Consider the following 24,649-nt stretch of genomic DNA (forward strand, 5'->3'; position numbering starts at 1 on the left):
CAGTGTGTTCTGGTTTGTAGGTGAAGAGGGAACTGGCGAGCGTTGTGATCTTCGAGTCGCATGCAAAAGCTGGAACCGTGTGTGAGTCCTCACTTCGTACACTTTGTTCTTTGTTGCATTTTTGTTGGTGGGTTTTCAGAGTCTGACATTATGTCACCCCCTCAGACAAAACAGAGAGAGGAGAGTGTCACTGTTCCAGGAATATTGGCCTAAGAGTCTTTGTAATTTTGAAAAATGGCTGCTGTAGGTGACATTATTAGGATGTCCTTTGATTTTTTTGGTATAATCACCCTTAAAGTTTTGGAACTATAGTTCCCATAATTCAGGGTTTTTGCCCATGTTTGGTTACATATTGGCGGCTTGACGCCATCAAAGGTATGCTAAATTAGGCAATAAAAAAATGAATGATACAAAAATAGTATGCAGAATTAGCTTTTAGCTCTCCTTGTTTGCACTTACCCATGCATATACAGACAACCATCACTGGCTTAATTTAATACTGAAAAACAATTAATAGGTGGTGATTATTAGGCAAGTTCTGGAGTTGTAAGGACCATCTTTATTCTATAATTTCTAAGCTGGTTAATTCATGATGGACATCACAGATAATCACACTAAATCTAAGAATATCTGTATCAAGTCTGTGTGTTTAAATTGGACTGTGTGGGTGTGACTATGTGATGGTGATACGTTTTTTCCTCTTAATCTTCTAGTGTTCAACCAAGGAGAGGAGGGCACGTCATGGTACATCATCCAGAAAGGCTCTGTCAATGTGGTTATCTATGGCAAGGTGTGTGTGTGCTTGAACGCATTCATCCACCTACATGCTCGTTTCTTTGTTTGACACAGGAGCATTGCTCGAGTTCTCCGCTTCATTTGATGATATTTCATCCAAATGTAATGGGTTAGATTGTGTAGCTGATCGTGTTTGTATAGAGCAGACCAGCAGTATCTGCCCTGCAGGGCTGGGAAACACCAACAGTGGAGTTTGGCAAACTCTGCACAGCTCACCGTGACTCATCACGATGATTAAATGGCTTAAGGGATTGTACGCATGCATAATTTCACACCACACACCGATATACAACCACTGCACAGGCTGATGTACTGCACTTGCTCATGTGTGTGCATACACATTGATCACACATGCACTCTGCACACACACATACACACACACACACACACACACATGTACAGATGATTCATCTCAGTCCTGTGTGCTCTCGCTCCTTCCTAATTTTACTTCAGGGCTTAATATGACTAGTAGACTGTGTATGTGTCTGGGCCTGTTTGTATATAAGAGTGTGTTTGTTTATGTGTGCATTCATGCGTGTGTATGTGTGTCTTAGGGTGTAGTGTGTACGCTCCATGAGGGTGATGACTTTGGGAAGTTGGCCCTGGTTACAGATTCACCTCGTGCCGCCTCCATCGTCCTGAGAGAGGACAACTGTCACTTCCTTCGTGTTGATAAGGAAGACTTCAACAGGATACTCAGGGTAGGCAGATGGGACATGGATGGTTATCCTCTGAAATTAACACATGTAGTCACAAGTGCTCCAAAAACTACCAGTTCAGTTCAAACTGTTATGAATACAATTATTAGCAATATATTTTCACAATATCACTTCTAAGCTAACATTCTTTAACCTAGGTTAAAATATAATTGAATTAATTCACCATCTGAATTAATTCATGTGCACTGCCTCAAGCATCATACTGTCTGTGAAGCTGCCCGATTGTGATGTTTGTCTCCCTCTTCTGGCAGAGCAGCTGTATTCCATCTAAAAAAAAGTCACATACTGTGCATTTGATTTGGAGTAATATTACTGGTTTTGTGAATCTTGTTGTGTTTTTTAGGATGTGGAAGCAAACACCGTACGTTTGAAAGAGCATGAACAAGCGGTGCTGGTGTTAGAAAAGAGTCCTCGTACCTCCACCCTTGGAAGCATCAAGTACGTTTGTTAGTTTGAGGAGTAAAAAGGAGTAAAAGTATGTAGAATAGAAATAGAAAGCCTTTTTTGTCATTGTATGCCAGTATACAAAAAATGAGTTCTGAAATTAAGTATAATCAGGAAAATGTAATGTACTTAATATAGTTCTCGAGTAAATGCTACATGTCACTGCTGATTTCAAGTTAGTAGAATTAATCTTTCTGTCTCTCTCAACTCACCCTTTCCAGGTACACTGTGATATCAGGAACGCCAGAGAAGATTCTTGAACACTTCCTGGAAACCATGAGGATGGACATACATCACAGTGAACCAGGTAGCCAATAGAATATACACATATATTTATACAATGCAAAATGAAGGCTATTAATGCTAAATGAATATTACCAGCGATAGTGCAGACCCTATATCAAATGCACTGCAATTAAAGAGGGAATTTGGATGGACAGGTATGCTAGACAAATGGACAAATGATGAATTTCATTTTCACTACTTTTTGCATTCTTTTCCATCCCTTTCCCATCTGACTCTCTTCCCTCTTGTTATCTGTTTTTCTCCTCGTCTGTTAGACCCAGCAGTGGATGATTTTGTCCTCATGCACAGTGTCTTCATGCCCAACAGCCAGCTGTGCCCTCTACTCATGTCACAATATCCTTTCAAACTGATGCTCTCTTCCTGGTGCTCTTCAGCCTCTTGTGGCCGGAATGAGCATTACGACAATAAACACTGAGAAAAATGCTCCTGACAAAAAAAAAAAAAGAATAACTGCAAAGGCGTATCTAAAGATGAACATTTACTTTAAAAAACGTTCCGGCAAATCCTTTCTTGATCTGTTATAAGTCGTCAACACAGCACATATTATGTTGACAGTCCCATTAGAAATGAACTGACATGCCCATTGCTTACTGCAGACTACAATATAACAGTGTTACTGACAGCATTTTGGATTGTACAATTCTGTTTATGGAAGTGCTGAAGCAGCAGTTGAGCATCCAGCACTAATGAACACCTCCCTTCACACCTGAGTAACAAGTTGTAATAACAGCTGCTTTTATTATTGTCTTACTCATTGTAGTGTTGCAAAGTGCTCCTCTGCTTACTCTTTACCACTGCTGCACTAAAGAGAATACATAATTAACAGCTCCTTCATTTGGTACCTCGGAGGCAGTGATTAGAGCCTGGAGTAGGCTGAAATATAATTTCTGTTTTCATTTAAGCAGATCTTATAATAAAAAACAGGATAATATGAATTTAGCCATGGTTCATTTATATATCCATGCTGTGGTAGGAAGATATCACTGAATCTGAAATGGAAGATTTACATATTTGTATTTATCTTTAAACTTGTGTGTACCTACCATGCGGCATCTCCGCCCGGCTCTGAACAGGAGAGACTGGAGTATGCGCTCAACAGTAAGAGGAGGGTGCTCATTCTGGCCCTGCGCTGGGCGAGCACACACACGTACCTGCTACAGGAGGAGCCTGCTGCAATATCTTTCCTGGAGGTGACCAAACAAAGCTTTAAAAAGCAGTGAATTACACAACATACATAGGTCATATGCATGGTCTGAGCTCAGTTCTTTGTCTCCGTCCCTGTAGGAGTTGTACGTGAGTTTATCAAATGATTCTCGGATTTTGAGAGCTTTGAAAGACTTGGTTCCTGACCTGGAGAAAGTCGTCAAACTACAGTACGTTTCCTTGCTCCTGCATGTTAAACCTTCACTGTGATGTTTATGCACAAGCATAAAGATACATTTATTGTATCTTTTATTTGTGTTTCTACACTTTTTATTTTCTGTAGTTCCGAAGAAGCCAAAGCCTCAAAAAAGGTATGACCAGACTGCTGTTTTTAGCAGAATTTAACAGTACATGTTACATGTTATGATGGTGATGCGGATGCTGAATGCACTCTGTCTCATGTAATTTAACAGAAAACTCTAATACGACAGTTCAGCAATGGAGAGGAAAGGCTGCAGAAGAAACAGCCCATTAGGAATCAAGATGACAGTAAGTCGGCGTGTGTGTGTGTGTGTGTGTGTGTGTGTGTGTGTGTGTGTGTGAATATCTAAAATTAGAACATTGCCTGATTTCCATGAAATTTTAATGTGGATATTCATGTCCTCAGCAGATGAATTTAATATTTTGACAATATTTTGGATTGCGTGGATAGTGGTTTATTCATTACAAATCTGAAGTGGTCACATTCCATACAATTGTGGTATTTTTGTATCTGTTTAGTCCTATTGAAGGTGTACTGCAGTGATCACACATACACCACTATCCGGGTTGCCGTGGCAGCGACAGGAAGAGAAGTGATCAGCGCTGTGACCGACAAACTTGGCACCACTGATGAGCTGGTGTTGGTCAACCACAGCTCTGCAAGTGGTAGGAATACAGATGGATTAAAATATTAAAAAGCTGTGACATTAACTCTGTGGGTATACCACGAGCACTGTGTATGTAAGGAGCAGGATTTAAAGGGCAATGTGTAATTCCTGGCTACATGCTCCAAAAAAATAGAGGGTAGTAATTCCATTTGTGCAAGAAATATACGATTTACTAAATGTGGTAATGACACTGTTTAAGACTGATTGAAGTTATTACACTGGACACAACAGGTTTATGCAGGTAGGTCTACATGAAGGTGCATAGTGCTACAGCACACGTCTACTACATAACATGCCCAAAAAACTGTTGCAGTTTGCTTATATTTAGGCACCAACACTATTTGGTAAGGTTTAGGGGGAAAAAAATCATTGTTTGGGTTAAAATAAGTATGTTAATCCCAGCAGTTATCTTAAGAGGTGTGTAAAGTACTAAAGTGAGTATGAGTGTCTGTATTAATTTTAGCTTTACATAAAAGTGGTATTAGAAGACAGGCAACATACTCATTTTGATAGATATGTCTGCACAACACAATACATAAATTACATATCTTCAACACTGTTACTTCTTCACACTGTTGATACTGTGTATAATTATATCCTGCAACTTAAAGTTTGATCAGTGGAAATAGTGTTACCTAATGGCCTAAATGTTGGTCCATGTATCCTGGCGATGATGAAAACTCTACTGTCCCTGTTTTCGTTACAGAAAAAATCATCCTAAAGCCCAACGATGTCTCTGTGTTTTCCACTCTGAGCATCAACGGGAGATTATTTGCCTGTCCTCGAGAGCAGCTCAGCAGTCTGGTAAGAGAGTAATGTTTCCCCCGTTTACTTAGCTCCTCTGAAGTTTTTTATGAAATGGATTATACTTTAAGGGACATGATGAAGTATGTACATACAGTAATCAGTAAAGCACGGCCAGCCAGGCTTTATGGTTGTTATAAACACTGTTACAATGGATCTTTGTCACATGACATTGTGATGACAAGAAGCCACATGTGTTAATGTCTTGATTATAATATAATGGTTCTTTGATACATGTGAATCTGTCCTCTTATAAACTTGCATGTGTGTATTTGTGTCTCAGACTCCTCTTCCAGACCAGGAGGGTCCCTCTGCAGGCTCTATGTCAACTTTTGAGCTGATGAGCTCTAAGGACCTGGCTTACCAAATGACCATGTTTGACTGGGAGCTCTTCAGCTGTGTGCATGAGGTATCACATGCACATACACACACCAAAGCCTTTTTTACACTTTGAAATGAAGAGAGAAAAGATGCCATGACAAAATCCCTGCAGGAGTAATGTTTGACAGATGCAAGGTGGCAGGACCTGTCCATATGATTAGCTCCAAACCTGCTCCCCCTAATGTGTCCTTCCTCCTCCTCCTCCTCCTCCTCCTCCTCCTCCTCCTCCTCTCTGCAGCATGAGCTGCTCTACCACACGTTTGGCCGGCAGAGCTTTAGAAGAACCACGGCTAATCTGGACCTGTTTCTGCGGAGGTTCAACCAGGTTCAGCTGTGGGTGGTCACTGAGGTGTGCCTCTGCTCACAGCTCAGCAAGAGAGTCCAGCTCCTCAAGAAGTTCATCAAGATAGCAGCACAGTGAGTGGAACCTACTATTCCACTTTTTGGTAAATTATTGAATTTAATATTGTAGTTTTTTCTAATAACTGCCAGAGATTATAGATTCTAATTGTTACTCTGTATGCTTTTACTATGTATTTCAATTGTGTCCTGTTTGAGGACCCCAGGAAGAATAGCCATTACTCCCACAACGGAGTGATGGCTAATGGGGATCCTAATAAATAAATAAATAAATAAACCTACTGGCTTCATGCTGGTTTGTACACTTGGCTTAGAGGAGTTTAACTTCATGTCTCTCTTGTGTATATGTGTATTTGTCCACAGTTGTCGGGAGTTTAAGAACCTGAACTCATTCTTTGCCATCATTATGGGGATGAGCAACCCTGCTGTCAGCAGATTGAGCCAGACGTGGGAGGTAAACTTCTGATCTTTGTTTTCACCTTCAGTGAACCTTGTCTGTGTTACACTATTGCAAAAACATTCATGTTATTAAGATATTCTGTTTTTTTTATGGCAGAAACTCCCCACCAAGTTTAAGAAGTTCTATGCCGAGTTTGAGAGTATGATGGTGAGTTGCATGACATTCTGTTCACCACAATAGTGTTGGGTTGGCAGCAGAAATCTATAGATGCATAGATAAAAAAAAATATGATGAACCTAAAAAACCTGGGCAAATAAAACCACAACTACCCACACAGCTGTAGCAGTACGGATAATCTCTTAAAAAACGATATTGTATATGAATGTAGAATCTGCAGGCACTGAGATCCATCTTAGTAATAGACTGTGTTTATATGTTTGGTGAAAGGACCCATCAAGAAACCACCGGTCGTACCGACTCACTGTCACCAAACTGGAACCGCCAATCATCCCCTTCATGCCCCTCCTTCTCAAAGGTACGGCTCATGTGGAGCATTAGTACTCCTCCAGTAACTGTATCACACGGGAATGAACTCTGAGAGGAACATGGCATCCATTAAACTTCACTCATTTCTTTACAGATATGACTTTTACACATGAGGGCAACAAGACCTTCATTGACAGTATGGTCAATTTTGAGAAAATGGTGAGTTTTAGTGAACATTGAAAGGGCCAATGATTCATTTTAAGGATATGTTTTATGCTTCATACTGTTTTTCACTCAAGTTTCATGTAATATCTAAAGATCCTTTTATCCTTATCTCTACAGCGTATTATAGCCAACACAATTCGGCAAGTGAGGCACTGTAGAAGCCAACCATTCAGTAAGTCTGCTTTGCTTTTATCCCATTTCCATGCTAGCTTTACGCTCATCTTTCTAATAACATTCTTATGGTTTCCTCTCTTACTGCATTAGATCCTGACATATGCCAACCCAACAAAAATCAAGCAGAGGTACGGGGTTACGTCAGGAAGCTCTGTGTGGTCGACAACCAGAGGGCGCTGACGCAGCTCTCATACAGGCTGGAGCCGCGGCGGACATGAGCTCCGAATCTTCCACCACCATCGCCTTCTCTGTGACGTTAGCATACAAAAAAAACACACAATACCTGGATAAAAGAACTCAACATGACTGGCCGTTCAGTAGCAAATCACAACAGTAAATGACTTTATCATGGGCTATTATGGATGAAGGACTTCTTACTGTGCCAATTAAAGCCTCTTCTTCCTGGACAGACTGAAACTGTCCAGCTGCTCTCTCGTCGCTGTGTCTCAGCCCCCTGACTGAGGGTTTTAACCGTACTAGCTGTTACTGTTTGGGACCTGTTAGATAGAACTGTAATGTATAGAACTTGAAATCAATATCCTGCATGACTGAATTTCATAGGCTTTGTGTTCTATACAGTGGATTTCTATCGGAGTGTCCTGTAATGTTGTGCTACCCCAAATGAGCCCTAGTTTACAATATATTACTGTACCTGCCTGTAAAGCAAACCATACTCTCCTGATGACTCTCCTGCTCATAGACAAAAAAACCCCATAAACTGTAGTAGCTTTCATTCTCCCTGTTGAATATACAGATAAATAGGAAATCTTAAAGTACTTATTTACATCATAATCTACATGATTATATATTTTGGATTTGATGTCCTTTAGGTATATATCAGTGTCCCTTAACTAGTCAGACACTTCAAAATTACTAAACAAAGCAGCATTGCCAGATGGGAAATGATAAATTATTGTATCAGAGGCTTAAAATGATTGTATATTAAGTAAAACTATCGTAAGTAAGTCATAGCCACCCGAACAAATAGGCGGAAATGTGTAATTTTACAAAACTCGTATCGTAACGACATTGACACACCCACGTTTTTATTTTATTTTACAGTTACTCTACAATTAGAAGAACAATTCAAAACACAGATGTAAGATCCATATTTCGCCAGCCTGATTATGTCGTTGAGTGAATTAAAATGACACGGCACAGAATAAAACTATGAATTGTTAGCGATATGAATCTATCGTTGGTTGTACATCGTATACGGGGCAAAATGATCGTACATTTACGATAATCATCGTACATCTGGCAACGCTGAAACAGAGTATTGGTTGGATTAAAGCCCTAATTGTATTGCAAACAGTGTTCAAATTTGTCACCACAGTATTGATTATAGATCTGTTCTGAAGTCAGTTGTATAACTACATTGATTTGAAAGCACTGGTCCTAGATGTGGAGTCTTAAAGGCAACTTGTACTTTGAGGGGAAATCTTGTCATCTCAGTCTATGTAATTTTATTTTTATATATGTGAGTGTAGATTTTGAGTGTGTTTTTGACAAGTGTCATTAATTTTCCTTTGATCTCAGGAGCTTCTGATGTGATGGTGTGTGTCGAGAACTGCCGTGAGGCTGGCTCTCCCCAGAGCAGCCTGTAACTGTACTTGTACGTGGTCTGCCTTGTAAATAAAAATAGCTAATTTAACAGTGCTCATGCTCTGATGACATTCTTTTGTAGAGAGACTGAGGACAGTGATGTGTAAGTGGCTGCTTCCTGGAACCATGTTTCCCTCTTAGAGGAAGACTCCCATCTCCCTCCGGTCAGTCCACCATCTGTTCTTTAGTGCTATCCTTAATCCACATATTTAAATTAGTGGGTGGTTGTTTATTTTATCCAACGTGTTTGTACTATGGGGTGTAATGATTCATTGCAGTTTGAAGGACTCATGTATTATTTATCCAATGATTCACTGTCATGTCTACTCTTCTACTTGGTTGCTGTCACTAACTGAGAAGTTTCCTAAATTTCCAGAGCTGATCTCAACTGTGCTCACAGAGGGGCCGGCCCTGGACTTTTGGGGGCCTGTGTTACCACTTCACATGGCAATGAACCAACTTGTGTATTGTAAAGCACTCTTAATGTACAAATAAGCATGTAAAGACTCAAATGAGACCTATTAGCAGCAACACCATCTTTAAAGCAGGAATGATATGGGATTTTTGAGGCCGAATTCACAGGACCAATATAGTGAATTATTAGCTGGAATGAAAATAAATCTTTTTTATGTGCACCAATTTGCCCATATAAAGATACTCAGAAGGTTGCTTTCTTAAACATATAACTGTATTAAAAAATAGTTATACATTAAACCTATAATGCATTACATTGTCAATCCTAGAAACAAACTGCGGAATAAACATAGTGAATTAAATTACTGAACATTTAAATAACGAATGAAAAAAATCTAAAATACATAGTAATGTATCTTCTAATACTGATATTTCTATGATAGGCCAATATCACACATGGCACACCTGGCCTGTAAATAAAGCTATAAAATGCCCAAAAAATATCTTGGAAAAATAAAAAGATTATTCCCTCTAACGCAGTAAATACAGTAGTTGAGTATTTGTGTATTTTCCCCTAACCCTATTTATGATTTTTTAACAACAGAATCCTGAAAGTACTTTTTTTGTAGGGGTCAGTAAATTATTTACTTAGCCTGCCTAGATTGGTTATTTTGCGTCTGAGCTTATTGTTTTGTATTTGTTGGGGAAAAAATGGCACAAAATATATTTTATTTAGGAAGTTCAATTGTAATTTTGTTGTCTCTAATTAATTTAAATACATCTTTTCCAGACCATGGAGACATAAACAACTGCTTATTGTGCTTAATGGGCAGGGTTGGCTCTCCCTTTACAGTGAGGTCAGCACGGCTGTCTTGCATGATGATGTCACTGGGTCATTCCTGTCAGGCTGAGTAACACACTGTCCCTGCCCGGCTTCTCTGATGAGTGTGTGTGTGTTTTTAGACGCCGCCGAGTGTGTGAGAGATGGACTTAGGTATCTGTGGAAGTCACCCTCGTTGCTAACTGATTTACTATGTCTGACACGCTATAGGCCAGAGCTGTATATCTCTGTCTGTAGTGTGTGTGTGAGTGTGTGTGTGTGTGTGTGTGTGTAGTGTAGTGTATGGGGAGCTTTATATAGCCACAGTTATCCAGGAAGAAGGAATGCCCTGGATGCCAGTGACCATATTTGAACAGTGTGTCTGCTACAGGCAGACTGCACACACTGACTGCAAACCGTAACTTACACACACTCAAACACTCACCTCCCCTTCATCTTCACGCTCTGTGTGTGTATGTGTGTGTGTGTGTGTGTGTGTAAGCTCTGTGCTGTAGTACCACTGGATCACCACTATCAGGCAATGTAATACCTTCTCTAATAGTGACAGGGCAGCTCCGACTTTCCCTGACTCACAGGGAGCAAACTTCTCTCTCTCTTTCCAGAACTTTGTGGTTTCTTCTCTCTGACAATCTGTTCTGCTGACTGACAACATCCACTCGGACCCTGTGGCGGAAACTACCCCGCCTCTCTTTATTTCTTCTCCTTTTGCTCTCTCCTTGCTGAGCCGTGACTTGTATACTTTTGGGGCAGCGTTGGTGGTTGAGCGTGCACGCTTCTGGGGCTGTTGTGTGTGTGTATATGTGTGTGTTTGTGTGCGCGTGAGTCAGTATGCCATGTCGTCCCCTGGCTCGTCGTTTGTGCAGATAAAGCATGAGGACCTGCTCTTCTATGAGAACTGTGGAGGAGGCAGCTTTGGGAGCGTCTACAGAGCCCTCTGGATTTCCCAGGACAAGGAAGTGGCTGTGAAGAAACTTCTGAAGATTGACAAAGAGGTACAGAGGAGACAAACACACACACAGCAAACACACACTTGTGCAGCAGAGAAACACACACAGACATCGTTTTTCTTTTTTTTACCATCCAGAGTGTTTAGAATTTATGGAATTACTAAGACACATTATTGCTCTAGTTTTCATTAATTTCCCAGATTCTCTTTGAAGCCCCCTCTTCCCTTCCCTCCCCCTCCTCCCCCTGTTGTCTGCTGTTGAACCTGTGTTTATCTTAAACATACCTCTCCTCGTCCCCCTCCTCCGCCTACTCTTTGTGGATGGAGCAGTTTTATTTATGCCAGCACTCCCCTGTTCCTCCCATTGTATTTGAGGGCGAGGTGTGTGGTCATTTGGGGCTTCGTGCACTGCAGTTCAGGCCGGGTGGTTCTCCATGAGTATGACCCCGATGTTAATCCAAGCACAATTTCCTTCCATGTTATTAATACTGGGCTGGTGGAGGCTCAAGATCCAGTGACAGGAAACTGTTTGAAGTTAGTGTGACCTGTGGGGGATTGGGCATTGTGTTATTGTTGTGGCAGCAGATTTAAACAGGTAAGGCTTGCACATATATTAAAGATACTGTATCTGCAAAATGACCATTTGTATATCAATTCCTCACCCTGTGTTAATATAATATCTTGAAGAAAACCTTTTCTCGCATGCGTTCACGGTGAACGAAGTATCTGAAAATAGAGAAAATTCTTGATGGATTGAAGGATATGGGGGGCACAATGACTATGTTAAAACATCTGTTTACAAACTCTCAAATAACTCGTGCAGTACAATCCAAATATCATTTATCCAGTTGCATCGTCCAGCCTCGCACGGATGAGTAGCATGCCTGCACAAGCTTTGTCTATACTCACTATAGTAAGGTTTTAGCAAAATTGCATGTGTTTGGGAAATACTGATCATGAACTGGATATATGAGACTTGCATTATACACCACAAGTTGTTTGAAAGTTTGTAAACAGATGGTTTTATATAGTTTTGCTGTTGTTAAATTTGGCCCCCATTTACTTCCATTCATACATTTTTTTTCTCTTTTTTAGATTCTTTATTCTTCGAGGGCCACACCAGAAAGACAAAGTTTCCTTTAAGAATTTAACATAACACAGGGTGATTAATTCATATACAAATAGTAATTTTTAGGGCCGGGACTCGATTAAAAAAATTCATCTAATTAATTAGAGGCTTTGTAATTAATTCATCGAAATTAATCGCATATAAATATTTGACCTGAGAACAGTGAGAAGTATTTTTTTTCTCATGGATTTTTAGTATATCATTGAATAATGACTGAATACATAAGCTTAAGCAACAAAAAAATTGTTTATTTTTGCTCAAGTCCAACAGACCAGTGCAATTTTCGACGTTTGTTTTTTGTAACAAAATGTCCCATCATCCACAGGGCCAACCAAAGCACTCTCATCAGCTTCTTCTTTCGTGTTCACTGTGGTTTGTTGTTGTCTGAACTCATGAACGCTAGTTGGTGCTCCAGTATTATAATCGGTCCGCCTGAAACTCATCCAGTGAGAAACGTTCCGCGGTGCAAAAATAAGTGTGATTCAAATGCGTCAATTTGTTTAATTCATCTTAATTAACGTGTTAAAGTCCCGGCCCTAGTAATTTTGCAGTTGAAGTGTTTCTTTAAAGACAAAGGGTGAAATTCCACTTGCAGTGAAGGATATAAAATCAAACATGGGCTGATAGAGGGAACAGAGTTCGATTTGTTGTCTGACTTATTTCTCTCACACTCACTTTCTCACAAATACACATACACACATGCAGGGCAGGCAGACATGTACAGTATAACAGTGTGTGTGTGTGTGTGTGTGTGTGTGTGTGTACAGTTTGTATGTAAATACAAATTGATGGATCATGAGAGAACTGCAGTTTAGTGGATCCTTCTGCTGCAACACCTCGAGAACACTCACATTCAAATTATGTTTCAAGTCATCTTTGCACAAACAATACATTCACAGTGGTGGAAGAAGTACTCAAATCATTAATTTAGGTATAAAAAACAACACTACTCTATGATAATACTGTATAACGTGCATTTATAATTGTACTTGCACTTATTTATTTGTACAGTATTTAAAGTACTTGTGCATAATTGCCTGTGTCAGCTCATATTATTTGATCAACTATAGCTTTCTATGAAAGCCCATTTTTTGCGAATGTGATGACAAAAAAAGACCGGTCATTATGATGAAAAACTTTATGAAAATAATAGGTTAATTTCTCAAAATAATGAGAAACGATCTGGGCTGAGCTGGTATCTTTGTTTTTTGTTTTTTTATTATTTTGATACTAGCAGATTATTTTGCAATACGAAGTCATAATTTTGAGATATTGATTGGTACTCAAGTACAGTACTTTGACTAAATGTAGGTCGACCACTACTTCCACTTGTTTGTACACACTGATAACGTCACACGTGGGAATACAAGGGATTCGATAAATTCTCTCTTTGGAAGAAAAACTGTTTATTGAGAAAATATTTCAGTGCAGTTTGTTGTGTGATTTCACGTTGTTGCTGATAAGTTATTATGTTGCTTGGCAACAGTTACATATTCCACAAATGCAAAGGGTATGACCTCTATGTCAGTTCAAGTTAATGGCATGTTTGTCACTGTGGTGTGGAAGGTCTTTGTTTGGAGACTCAACCTGTGGTATGAAAGAGGTTCAGACTCCAGTTCAGGCATCCCAGACACACTGTCAGAAATAACTTTCAAATTAGATAACAAGTTGAAAGCTCTAACTTTTAGGTTTGCAGTCAATCAGAACTTTATTTTCTTAAATATGTTGTGGTTTCATGTTTCTTGACATGTCAGATATTTGAAAACTGAAGGAGGATGCTAATGAAAATATCCATATCCTGCTGTTTTTTTTTCTCTCCTCATCCAGGCTGAGATTCTTAGTGTCCTGAGTCATAAGAACATCATTCAGTTTTATGGAGCCGTGCTGGAATCTCCCAACTATGGCATTGTCACAGGTCAGAGCCCATGTGTATGTGTGTGCATGAGTGTGTGTGTGTGTGTGTGTGTGTGTGAGTGCTTGTACATGTGATTGTGGTAGTATTTTCACCTCCAACTTCATTAAGATAAGTGATCTTTTTAAAAAGTGCTCTATAAATGAACATGTATTATTATCTTTGGGGTTACAGCCTGGCGGATATAAGTAACGTGGGTGTTAAGGTCGGGTCAAGGTTTAAGGTGAGGCATGGAGGGGTTAGCACCAGGGCACACTGTCCTCTTGTATGAAACCACACAAGTGAGTGTGTTGTATTTATATGTTAGCTTTATTAGTGTGTATTTGATCCTCAACGTGCCTCTTACACACACGTTGTCACATGCTCCGATGGCCGACCGGTGTTTATGTGTGTGTTTTGGAGCATCGTCGTACATTCTGAGTGCAAGTTCTTGCTGTGTTTCCTGGCAGGACATTTGTAACTGAGACCAGCATGTTTGGATGTGGCTGTAATGCCTGATGGGGTCATATGGTTAAGATAAAGCAGCGACACACCACTACGGACCTGTCCAGCAACAATTCTCGCCGCAGCTGAGTCTAATAAAGTCGAGTGCTTACTAAAAATAAAAGAGTACAGTAGGCGAAAATAAGAACTGGTGCAGGAGAGGGAGTTTGGTGGAGCCAGTAAAATGCATTTTGCAAATGTTAACATCCAGCCAATTAAAAGGACAGATTTTCCGTGTTCTACTCGTCGGGCTCCTTTGATTTAACATTATCCTCCGTCTTCTGCTTGTCTCTTTTAATTGTTAGACTTAACAGGAAATGGGAAAAGTTCAAAGTTCAGAGATAATCTGGATTAGACAGACAGGGTGTGAAGGTTGAGAGCTTTTCCACTGATTTGAGCCTCTCTGTGTGTGTAGGTGTGTGTGTGCTGCGCAGTGCAGCAGTAGTTTCTGTCACTTGTTTAGAGAATCAATTCACTTTTATTAAAAACGCTGTTAGTAAAGTTCAATGGTGGAATGTAACTAAGTACATTTACTCAAGTACAATTTTTAGGTACTTGTACTTTACTTGAGTATTTCCATTTTATGTAACTTTATACTTCTACTCCACTAAATTTTGAAGCAAATATTTTACTTTTTACTCTACTACATTTAGCTGACAGCTTTAGTTACTTTTTAGGTCGAGATGTGACATAAAAACATGACCAATTAAAAGTGATTAAACATATTTTTCAATTAAACCTCATAAAAGTGTAGTAAGTAGTTAAAATGAGCCATACCTTGAGAAAATAAATAAATGCATCAATAATAATAATCCAATATTATATATGGAATGCGTATAACAATCTGAGTGGGTCACTTCCGCATGATGAATACTTTTAATTTTGATTTTAAGTACATTTTGATGCTGATACTTTTGTACTTTTACTGAAGTAAGTTTTGAATTCTGGACTTTTACTTGTCATGGAGTAATTTCAGTGTGGTATTAATAATTTTACTTTAGTAATTAACCACTGGTACAGTTAGTTCAGTTTTTAATGTGTTGTGATAGCTGATGTAACTGCATTATAAAAGCAGGTATTTATTTTTTTAATAGCAAGTGTTCAAACATGTTACCCTGCACACACATGGTATAATTTGTCTTTTGTTCTCCTATGAAAGATGCTTTTGTGTGTGTGTGTTCTTACAGAATATGCCAGTGCAGGTTCGCTGTATGAGTACCTTTCCAGTGAGCAGAGTGAGGAGATGGACATGGAGCAGATCATGACATGGGCCATCCAGATAGCCAAAGGTACACCTGGAGGAATAATAATAATAACAATAATACATATCTGTCTATCCGTGTGTCTGGGTTGACTCACTTCTGATATGAAGCAGAAGTAGGAGCACTGGTACGATCATCAGTCTCCTGTAATACTGTGATACTCTAGTCATCATGCACCAGAGTTAATGATAGTTTACACAGCTTTTTATTTGCCTCTTAATCACCGTCTTTAACCAGGGTTTTTTTTCCATTTGCCTGTTGCAAATGAAAGAAGCAAATAAAACTTTAAAGCATCAACAAGAAACTTTATTTTTGTGTTGATTTTGGGGACAAAAACAGTAGTGTTTCCATGAGCACCACCGCCTCGTGTCGTAAAGATCTTGATCTGGTTTTTGGAAGCAAGTGAAAAACAGACGGAACTTATTTTTATACTATTTTTCTTTTTTAAACACAGCTGTTTACAGAATGCATAGTGATGTGGTAATGTTTCTATTTGTGGCTTTGCAAGATAAATACTGTAACTGTAATATGATTATTGTGAAACACAGCACTTCACAGTTTGTTCATATGTTCATGCATCATCACGTCTCACAACGTATTTCATAAATAAAATAGACATATTACATACCTGTCAAGGAGGAAGAGGGCCAGTTAAGGATCATCAAATCAGAATCCTTTAAAATCCCATAATTCTCTCCATCTGTTATATGATCGGCCAAAGTTCACTCATTTTTTCACCTGAGCTCTATCACTGTCCCTCTTAAGCTTTTAGAAACTTTGCCTAGGAAAGTGTGAAGACTGGCTCTTCTGGTCTGCATACTTAAAATGGTTTCGTCAGATTTTCACAGAGAATCAGAAACGCTGACAGGCATTAAGAATAGTGATATAGAAACACACAATATTATTGTTGAGGGTCTAGTTTGCTTATGTAGGTCATATAGAGGCATCAGTATTAAATCGAGAATGTTTCATAACCAGTTAAAAACTCACTGTTAGTTGCTATAATGAAAACCTTTGTCAACATTTTAGGTTCATTTCTCAAAATAATGAGAAACTTTGGTTAAATTCAGTCTTAATATCTCAATATATTGAGAAACAACCTCAAAATATAAGCTAATATCTCAAATGCTGTATATTTTTCAGAAAGCTTTTCATTATTTTGATACCAGCTTATTATTTTGCGACACTAATTCATTATTATCATTATTTTTTGGACGTATGTCATGTGTTAGAAATTAAATAAAATTAAACACAGGAAAAAAAACGTTGGCAAACGATACCTTGCTGATAGCTGAGGCAGTGAATGATGGTTGTACAGTAGATAAAAGAGTGACATTTACATCTTTTGGGGCTGATTTCCTTACAGGGATGCATTACCTTCATGCAGAAGCTCCAGTTAAAGTCATTCACAGAGACCTCAAGTCACGGAACGGTAACACATTAACACATTCTCTGAAAATCTAAACAGCTGTAGTATATCACTCTTTCATGTAACACAGACTGGTTTCTCTGTTCTCTCTCCTATAGTGGTAATGACAGCAGACAGAGTGCTGAAGGTGTGTGTCTGGTGATGTACAGAAACCACATTATAACATTTTTTCAATCACTTCAGATACACGTGCAATTCTGTGATTTTTTTCCCCGCTTTTATTTCTATTATGGGATTTCAGATTTGTGACTTTGGGGCATCTAAGTTCCTTTCTCATACCACCCACATGACGGTGGTGGGCACTTTTCCTTGGATGGCTCCTGAAGTCATTCAGAGCCTTCCTGTCTCAGAGACCTGCGACACTTACTCCTACGGCGTGGTGAGTTGATAATGATGAGCAAATATCAGTATTGTAAGGCTGGGAATCAAACCTAAATTATTTTTTTGCCACCAAGCACAATATAGTACATTTGTTTGTTTTTTAAAAAAAGGTCCTGGCAGCTGGATTTAAATGCTTGCTCAAATATTTTTGATCAGATACTCTCTCATGAGATAGATTATGATTTTACGAAATACCGTTTTTAATTCAATTCAGTTTTAGAAATTACATTTATTCAGGCAAAATTATTTTTTGGCTTCTTGTATGACATTTAAAGATCCCCTCAACTTAAAAATGTGTTTTTCTTACGTCTGTTGTCTATACTATACTGACTTTTATTATAGTTTTTTGCAAAGTTAGTCACTAAAGAAGTGTTTTCACATTCCTCTATTTAAGTTGTAGAGTTGTTTATGCACTAACCCTAAAATCTGAGATCCAAACAAGCTAGATTAGGTACATCATGACTTAAAAAAAACAATTCAAAGGCGAAAAAAAAACCCTGAAACCTCCAGCACAGAGTGAGCCTGCCAGTACAGAGAGTGAAAGCACACTGTATCATCATAGATATTATTGTATGTTTCACAACCACTAACGCTGTGTCAGCCACTGCCAGTTACAGGCTAACAAGCTAAAAGAAGCTAGCTACACTTACCATTCTGTCAGTTGCTGATTTTGATGCACAACAGTCTCAAACGCGTAAGGCTGAATTTTTTTTGGATGTTTCATCTAATGGAGAAAATAAACAAAACTCCAGCTCCAGCTCGCACTGCTCTTTCAGTGGTCAACCTAGCGAAAGCAACATAGGTAAGGTGGAGGCCAGATATTTTTACTTTTTATGTGTGAAGTTAAAACTCATCAATAATAACAAAGTATTTTATATACTTTAAAACGTGTCTGGGGTTGGATTGTAACATCTGAAAAGTATGCGTTCAATTAAGAAAATAATATGAAAACATCCTTAAACGAATGTATCATAAAGGTAGTTTGGTATCAACATCAGCAATCATCTAGGACTAGTATGAATTAATTTCATATTGTTCTCCGCGCTACTGTAATGTGTATTATGGTTTGATTTTGTGGTGCCTTTCTATAAAGACATCCTCACAACTATTCAGCAGAGTCACTATCAACACATGAAATAAATAATGTCTGTTTGAATGAACCAACACAGTCTGTTCTGTGTCCAGGTGCTGTGGGAGATGCTGACTCGGGAGGTTCCTTTCAAAGGTTTCGAGGGGCTGCAGGTTGCATGGCTGGTGGTGGAAAAACAAGAGGTAAACCGCCCCGGCACACACACACACACACACACACACACACACACACACACGTGAGCACACCTTTGTGAACACACTGTCAGCATGTAGACGCACCAGAGTTTGAGAAGGCTGGAGGAACAATGCGATGCTCTCATGGTTTCCACTGCGAGCTGGTGAGGCTGAGGCTGGGTATTTTTAGGCCTGATGTCAGTTCTCTGCTCTTGTAAGGCCTGGATACACAGCGGTGGAGCCCGGCCAGACTCCCCCCTGGCTAAAGCCTTTACGAGGGAGAGAGAAAGGGAGAGAGCAAGGGAGAGAACGGGGAGAAAAGAGGAAAGTTGCAATGATAGGGTTGATTCAAAAGGTTTATAGGAGGTGGGGGATGATGGTTATACAGCATATGTGTTTCAGTTATTGACGTGTCTGAATCCCCCACAACAGCCCCACACATACACACACACACACACACACACACACACACACACACACATACTGGGGGCCAACAAACAACTCAGAGAACATGATTCCTGCGTAGCTGTTGGCTAATCTCCAAATACTCTCCCTAAATAACTCGCTCTCTCTCTTTCCCAGTCTCCCTCTGATTTTCCCCTCCATTGCTATACCTCTCCTCCTGACCCTCTAACTTGCCCTCTCTCCACTCAGAGTCGGTGATATTTTAGGATTAATCCCCAGAGAAAACTGTTTCCATTTGCTGCACAGTACTATGGAGCTGTCTGGGCTCATTCATGCCAGGGAATCTTGTATGCAGGGACATTATCTAAGTGGCATAGTGTTGTTTCTGCAATTCACATGTTACAGAAAGATAAACATTGAGCCAAACAGACTGAGTGTACATTAAACAAATTATTGGATTAGGAATTTATTAGACTGGAACATGTGGCACAATTTTAAATATATAGACACACAAAAAACTAGCCCACCTTTCTCATAGTGTGGCTGTTTGTTTTAAAGGCCCAAAGTTTTGTATTATTTTGTTTCTCTGGACTCTACTCACTGGTTTGAGGTGGGCGGGACTGGAAAAATGTGATGACATTTACACTGTATCTCTGATAACCAATCAGCATTCAGCAATATTTGATTCAAAATGAGCCATGATGAAGCGCCTTTGATGATGTTTTTATTCACAGTAGCGGCTTCTTGCACCAACATATTTCTTTTATATCTTTTGCTATTAGTGAAATGTTTTGACAACTATTAGAAAGGTTTCCATGAAATCTCTTGCATACATTCAGGGTGCATCCAATACCCCTACTGCTATACTATTCAGTATACTAGAAAATATGAAGTTTTTGCTAAAACATAGTAATTTAAATGCAGTATGCCAGAAATACCAGGATGGCCCAATCCCACAATCCTCTGTGAGGAATGTATGAGCAGGAGGTTTAAATTTCAAGGTGCAATGTTTTGACACAGTAGGAAGTCGCAATTGCATGTATACTGAATGCAACACTACATACTTTGTAAGGGCAGCTGCAGTAAGTACTAAAACTATGTGATTTGGAGCACAGCATCACTTTACTCTGAAATTGATGATCCCCTGATTTTTCTCTTGTGCACTATCAGGTCAAAAAATTGGCCAAATACCTGCAAAACTAATACTTTCAGACTCCACTGCACTTTGTGTTTACTGCTTATTAGCAAATGTTAGAAACTAAGTCAGTGAACATGGTAAACATTATACCTGCTAAGTATCAACATGCTAGCATAGTCATATGCACAGAGCCGACAACGTGGCTGTAGATTCCTTGCTTTGATTGTTGCTTAATTAGTGTGTGTTTTGGAAAAATAGTTATGTTTTCATCCGATATGTTTATTAATTTGTTTAAATATGCTGCTCCAATATGACTTTTCTGTTGAGTAAAAAGCTTTGCTTCTTGTATTTGCATGTGTTTATGTGTGTGGGTATCTAGAGGCTGACCATCCCCACCAGCTGTCCAGCTAGTTTTGCAGAGCTGATGAGGAAATGTTGGCAAGCAGACCCAAAGGTAGGCAGAATGGACAAGATATACAGTGATAAATCTCCTAAAATGTCTCTTCTGCCTCACTAAGTTCTTAAAAACATTTAAAAAATGGGTGTGACAGCTGTTTTTTTTAATCCTGTGTGCATGCATGTACCTACAGGAGCGTCCACAGTTCAAACAGGTGATGGTAACCCTAGAGACCATGGCCAACGACAGCAGGCTACCGGACCAGTGTAACTCCTTCCTACATAACAAGGACCAGTGGAGGTACACACACACACACACACACACACACACACACACACACACACACACACACACACAGTCTTTGGACACCCAAAAGAAAACGCTGAGTGTGTCTGCACTGCGTCTGAGCACGAGGCAGGTCATTTATACAGTCTAGTGTATAAGTGTATACACTAAAGTCTTGGTCAGTGTGACAAATGCGGCCTGTGATTTACTCTACTCCAAATAAAAGTCAATGTGCATGCACACAAATTCAACATGGTCACACACGTGCATATATACACAGCTCTGAGGACTCTAAAGCTCAGGAGAGAAGCTGAATGTGTGACCCTGTGCTCTACTTCAGTCTATAATAAGCTCTCTGGAAAGTGTCCATGGAAGAGATTCCTCTACTCCTCCACTCAGGGAGAAACACAGAGGAGTGGGGGGAGGAAGAGAAGAAATCAAGTGTGAGCTGAAGTAGAGGAGAAGTTCACAGGAAACAGAAATGTATTGAGTGCATGTGAAATCTAAAAGACTGAACAAGGGAGAAACGGAGAGGATAGCGAAAAAGTGAGTAAGGACAGACAACAGGGGTGAGACAGGGGGAGAGAGGAGAGAGAGAGAGGTGGGGGATGGAGCAGAGGAGAGAAGGTGCGAGATTCTGTGCATATTTAACATGAGTACAGCGAGGCAATCAATTCTGAGTGAAGTTTTGGGTACGGGTGGAAAAAGTTGGACAAGGGAAGGGGGAGGTGGAGAGGAGAGGAGGAGTGAAGGAGGGGGAAGGAGGAGTGAGGGAGGTGAAGGGGCGGGATGAATGAATAGGGAGGTATGGAAGAAACAGAGGAGGAGGTATGGCTGTGCGTCAGATCTGTCTATATTTAGTTGCTGTGAGAGTTGATTGTGTTTGTGAATGCAGGTTCAGGGACAGTCACTCACTAACAAACAGTGACCTCTTGTGGCAACAGATGGTACTGCAGCCAAATATTTTAATCAGTTGACACCGACACATGACATCCAGTTTTATAGTAAATAGGAATTGTTAGCATTAGTATCTTATATGCTTGAACTGAAAATCTAATGTACTGAAATGCCTGTACGACAGGTGTGAAATCGAGTCGACCCTGGAGCGCCTTCGGAAGCTGGAGAGGGAGCTTTACTCCAAAGAGAAGGAGCTGGAGGAGAGGGAGAGGAGGCTCAGACTGTGGGAGGAGAGGCTGATGGAGAGGTCCAACATGTCTCCCAGTCCGACCTCCCTACTCATGGAGCGCTCAAACATCTCACCAGTAAGTGGAAGCGGAGCTGATCTGCTCAGTCGGCTGAAAACAAATTTAAATAGTACCTTTTTTATAATATTCGCCTTCCTTTCCTTCCTCTCTCACTGACCTTTATCAGTTCTTCACACCACTGTCCATCGGCTCCTCCGGCTCCTTCTTCCGCTCACACTCTCAGGACTCCAACAGTGCAGGGATCAGCAGTGCTGGCGTCAGCTGTCTCCTCCGCACCCTCAGCAACGGAGACACGGAGAGAGGGAACAGCGCGGCGCTGGAGAGGGGGATGGGTTCGCTCGACAGCGGGAGGCTGCACGCCTTCCCGTCCTTCCGAGGGTTGCAGGGGAGGTTCGGAGAGGAGGACGGGGAAGAGGAAGGAACCCTGGAGGAGAAGGGCTGGGGACAGAGGGAGCGGGATGAGAGCGGGAGTATGGAGGGAGGAAGAGTCCAGGTGACACTAAGGAGCTTCCCAGGTGGTGTGGTGGAGAGGGAGGAGAGGACATGGGAGGAGGGGGACAGGGAGAGAGGAGGGAGGCAGAGGAGCAGGGTGACCACCATAGTCCGAGGGTTTTCCGGTGGGTTCGGAGAGGCGGAAGGGGAGAGGGAGAAGGAAGGAGGGTGGGAGATAGAAAAGTTGGGGGACCGGCTAGATGAGAGAGGGATGGAGGGAGGAATAGAAGGAGGGAGGGTCTCGACTATGTTCAAAGGGCTCCACAGTAGTTTGGGGGACATGCTGTCCTTAGACATGGATGAGATGGGGGACATGGAGAGACTAGGCGACATGGACATGAACATGAACATGGGCGACCTGGGGATGATGAAAGTGAGGAGTGAGATGGGGGTCAGGGGTCGCAGCAGGAGTGACATGGGAGTCGTGGTCCAGGGAGTGAGAGGTGATCGCAGCGAGGCCATCAGCCAAAAGATTAGAGGGGAAGTGGGGGTCATCGGTCACTCGGGAGTGCAGGTGAGCATGCGGGCTTCGTCCAATCAGAACTCTGTGAAGAGCTGCAGCGTGCGACACGGAACCAAGATCAACATGGCGACTGCAGCCATGGACATGATGGAGCTCGACTGGTCTGACAGTGACTAGAAAACACACCAGCACACACATGCACAGGAGACTGTGGAAGCCCATCTCTGCCAATGTGATGAAAAAAAAAGATTATTCAAGTCATTATACTGAGAAACCTGCTCAAAATGATGACTAAGAATCTTAAAATATTAGTATTAATTAAACACACACATTCAGTGGCCTCCCCCATGTTATTTTCTATTGTTTTTATTTTTTCATTTTGGTTTTAAAACACAAAAACAAAACAAAAAAGGACACATTTTTTTGTTTTTCTGCATCTCAAAATGATGACTTAGTATTGCAAAATATAAGAATGAATTAATTACACACACTCAGTGGCCTCCCCCATGTTATTTTCTATTGTTTTTATTTTTTATCTTTCTGTTTTGGTTTTAAAACACAAAAAAAGGACACAATTTTTTGTTTTTCTGTATCTCAAAAATAATGAGTTAACATCGCAAATGTTTTTTTTTAATTTTTTTTTTTAGTTTTCCATTTTGGTTTTAAAACGCAAAAACAAAAAAAGGACACGACTTTCTGTTTTCTGTATCTCATAAATACTCAACATTGGAAAATAATAAATTACTATTCCAAAAAATTAGAAACTTTCTCAAAATCTCATTATTTTAGATAAAAACTCATTATTTAATTGGAATTTCTCTTTATAATGACTAACAAGATCTTTTTTTCCATCACTAAGCTTAGTTTTTATTCTATTTTTTCCTTTACTGGTGGAAATGGGCTTCCATAGAAAAGACACATAGAAATACACAAAGAGGCCAAACTAGAAAGATTTTTACTTGTCAGCACGTACAGTATCTGAGCGATAGCATGTGCATTAGAATCTCCGGTTGAAAAAGAGCTGGTATACACACATTTCTTTTGTTATTTTTTTATTGAATGGATGAATACTATACCCATGTGTACTGTGAAGTAGGAAGGAGCAAAAAAGACAATTAGCGGTTGTCTTGTCTTGTCAGAATGACTTCACCTGTGTAATTTAATGTGCTTTTAAAACTGCTGCATAACATACTGTAAGAGGTACAAGTGTTACAAAATAACACACTTGAATGGCGCTCTAATGAGGCAGCACTGTCTGATTTTTTTTTTCTCCTGCTTTTAGAGTATCTTGTAGTTTATAGATTTGATTTGTTCAAAACAAGCTTTGACTTTATCAGTTCTAACTGTGATCTAGTGTGTGAATGTTTGGCATTTCTTTCTGTATATTTTATCATTTTTCAATAAAAGAAAAGAAAATTGAGTCCAGTCCTGTG

At 40.0% G+C, this 24,649-nt stretch overlaps 2 protein-coding genes across 3 annotated transcripts in view; both read left to right on the plus strand.

Annotated features, from left to right (window-relative positions):
• LOC131979768 (rap guanine nucleotide exchange factor 4-like) overlaps positions 1-8,825 on the plus strand; it is a 33,344-nt gene extending 24,519 nt beyond the window's left edge. For both annotated transcript variants that reach the window (XM_059343782.1, XM_059343783.1), the window contains 20 exons: positions 21-81; positions 714-790; positions 1,350-1,496; positions 1,858-1,952; positions 2,180-2,265; positions 2,519-2,597; positions 3,304-3,454; positions 3,549-3,637; positions 3,751-3,778; positions 3,881-3,956; positions 4,188-4,334; positions 5,043-5,140; positions 5,424-5,549; positions 5,760-5,938; positions 6,245-6,335; positions 6,438-6,488; positions 6,729-6,816; positions 6,922-6,986; positions 7,110-7,164; positions 7,257-8,825. In XM_059343782.1, coding sequence (XP_059199765.1) covers positions 21-81; positions 714-790; positions 1,350-1,496; positions 1,858-1,952; positions 2,180-2,265; positions 2,519-2,597; positions 3,304-3,454; positions 3,549-3,637; positions 3,751-3,778; positions 3,881-3,956; positions 4,188-4,334; positions 5,043-5,140; positions 5,424-5,549; positions 5,760-5,938; positions 6,245-6,335; positions 6,438-6,488; positions 6,729-6,816; positions 6,922-6,986; positions 7,110-7,164; positions 7,257-7,384 — 1,917 coding nt within the window. In that variant the 3' untranslated portion in view covers positions 7,385-8,825. The remainder of the gene's footprint in view (positions 1-20; positions 82-713; positions 791-1,349; positions 1,497-1,857; positions 1,953-2,179; positions 2,266-2,518; positions 2,598-3,303; positions 3,455-3,548; positions 3,638-3,750; positions 3,779-3,880; positions 3,957-4,187; positions 4,335-5,042; positions 5,141-5,423; positions 5,550-5,759; positions 5,939-6,244; positions 6,336-6,437; positions 6,489-6,728; positions 6,817-6,921; positions 6,987-7,109; positions 7,165-7,256) is intronic.
• A 1,833-nt stretch (positions 8,826-10,658) lies between these two features.
• Positions 10,659-24,636, plus strand: LOC131980256 (mitogen-activated protein kinase kinase kinase 20-like). Its single transcript, XM_059344472.1, has 11 exons — positions 10,659-11,018; positions 13,929-14,016; positions 15,684-15,785; positions 17,125-17,190; positions 17,286-17,314; positions 17,429-17,566; positions 18,754-18,840; positions 20,754-20,828; positions 20,965-21,071; positions 22,138-22,318; positions 22,428-24,636. The coding sequence occupies exons 1-11, from the start codon at positions 10,860-10,862 to the stop codon at positions 23,391-23,393; spliced, it is 1,998 nt and encodes a 665-aa protein (XP_059200455.1). The 5' UTR covers positions 10,659-10,859; the 3' UTR covers positions 23,394-24,636.
• The last annotated feature ends 13 nt before the right edge of the window (positions 24,637-24,649 follow it).

This window comes from Centropristis striata, chromosome 11 (genome assembly GCF_030273125.1).
Source record: "Centropristis striata isolate RG_2023a ecotype Rhode Island chromosome 11, C.striata_1.0, whole genome shotgun sequence".
Lineage (NCBI taxonomy): Eukaryota > Metazoa > Chordata > Actinopteri > Perciformes > Serranidae > Centropristis > Centropristis striata.

What these genes read in the sequence shown, in the direction of transcription:
- LOC131980256 (XM_059344472.1), top strand. Translation starts at nt 10,860, where the DNA reads ATGTCGTCCCCTGGCTCGTCGTTTGTGCAGATAAAGCATGAGGACCTG. An exon ending in GGCCATCCAGATAGCCAAAG is followed by an intron (nt 15,786 to 17,124) that starts GTACACCTGGAG and finishes ATTTCCTTACAG; the next exon opens with GGATGCATTACCTTCATGCA. An exon ending in ACACTTACTCCTACGGCGTG is followed by an intron (nt 17,567 to 18,753) that starts GTGAGTTGATAA and finishes TTCTGTGTCCAG; the next exon opens with GTGCTGTGGGAGATGCTGAC.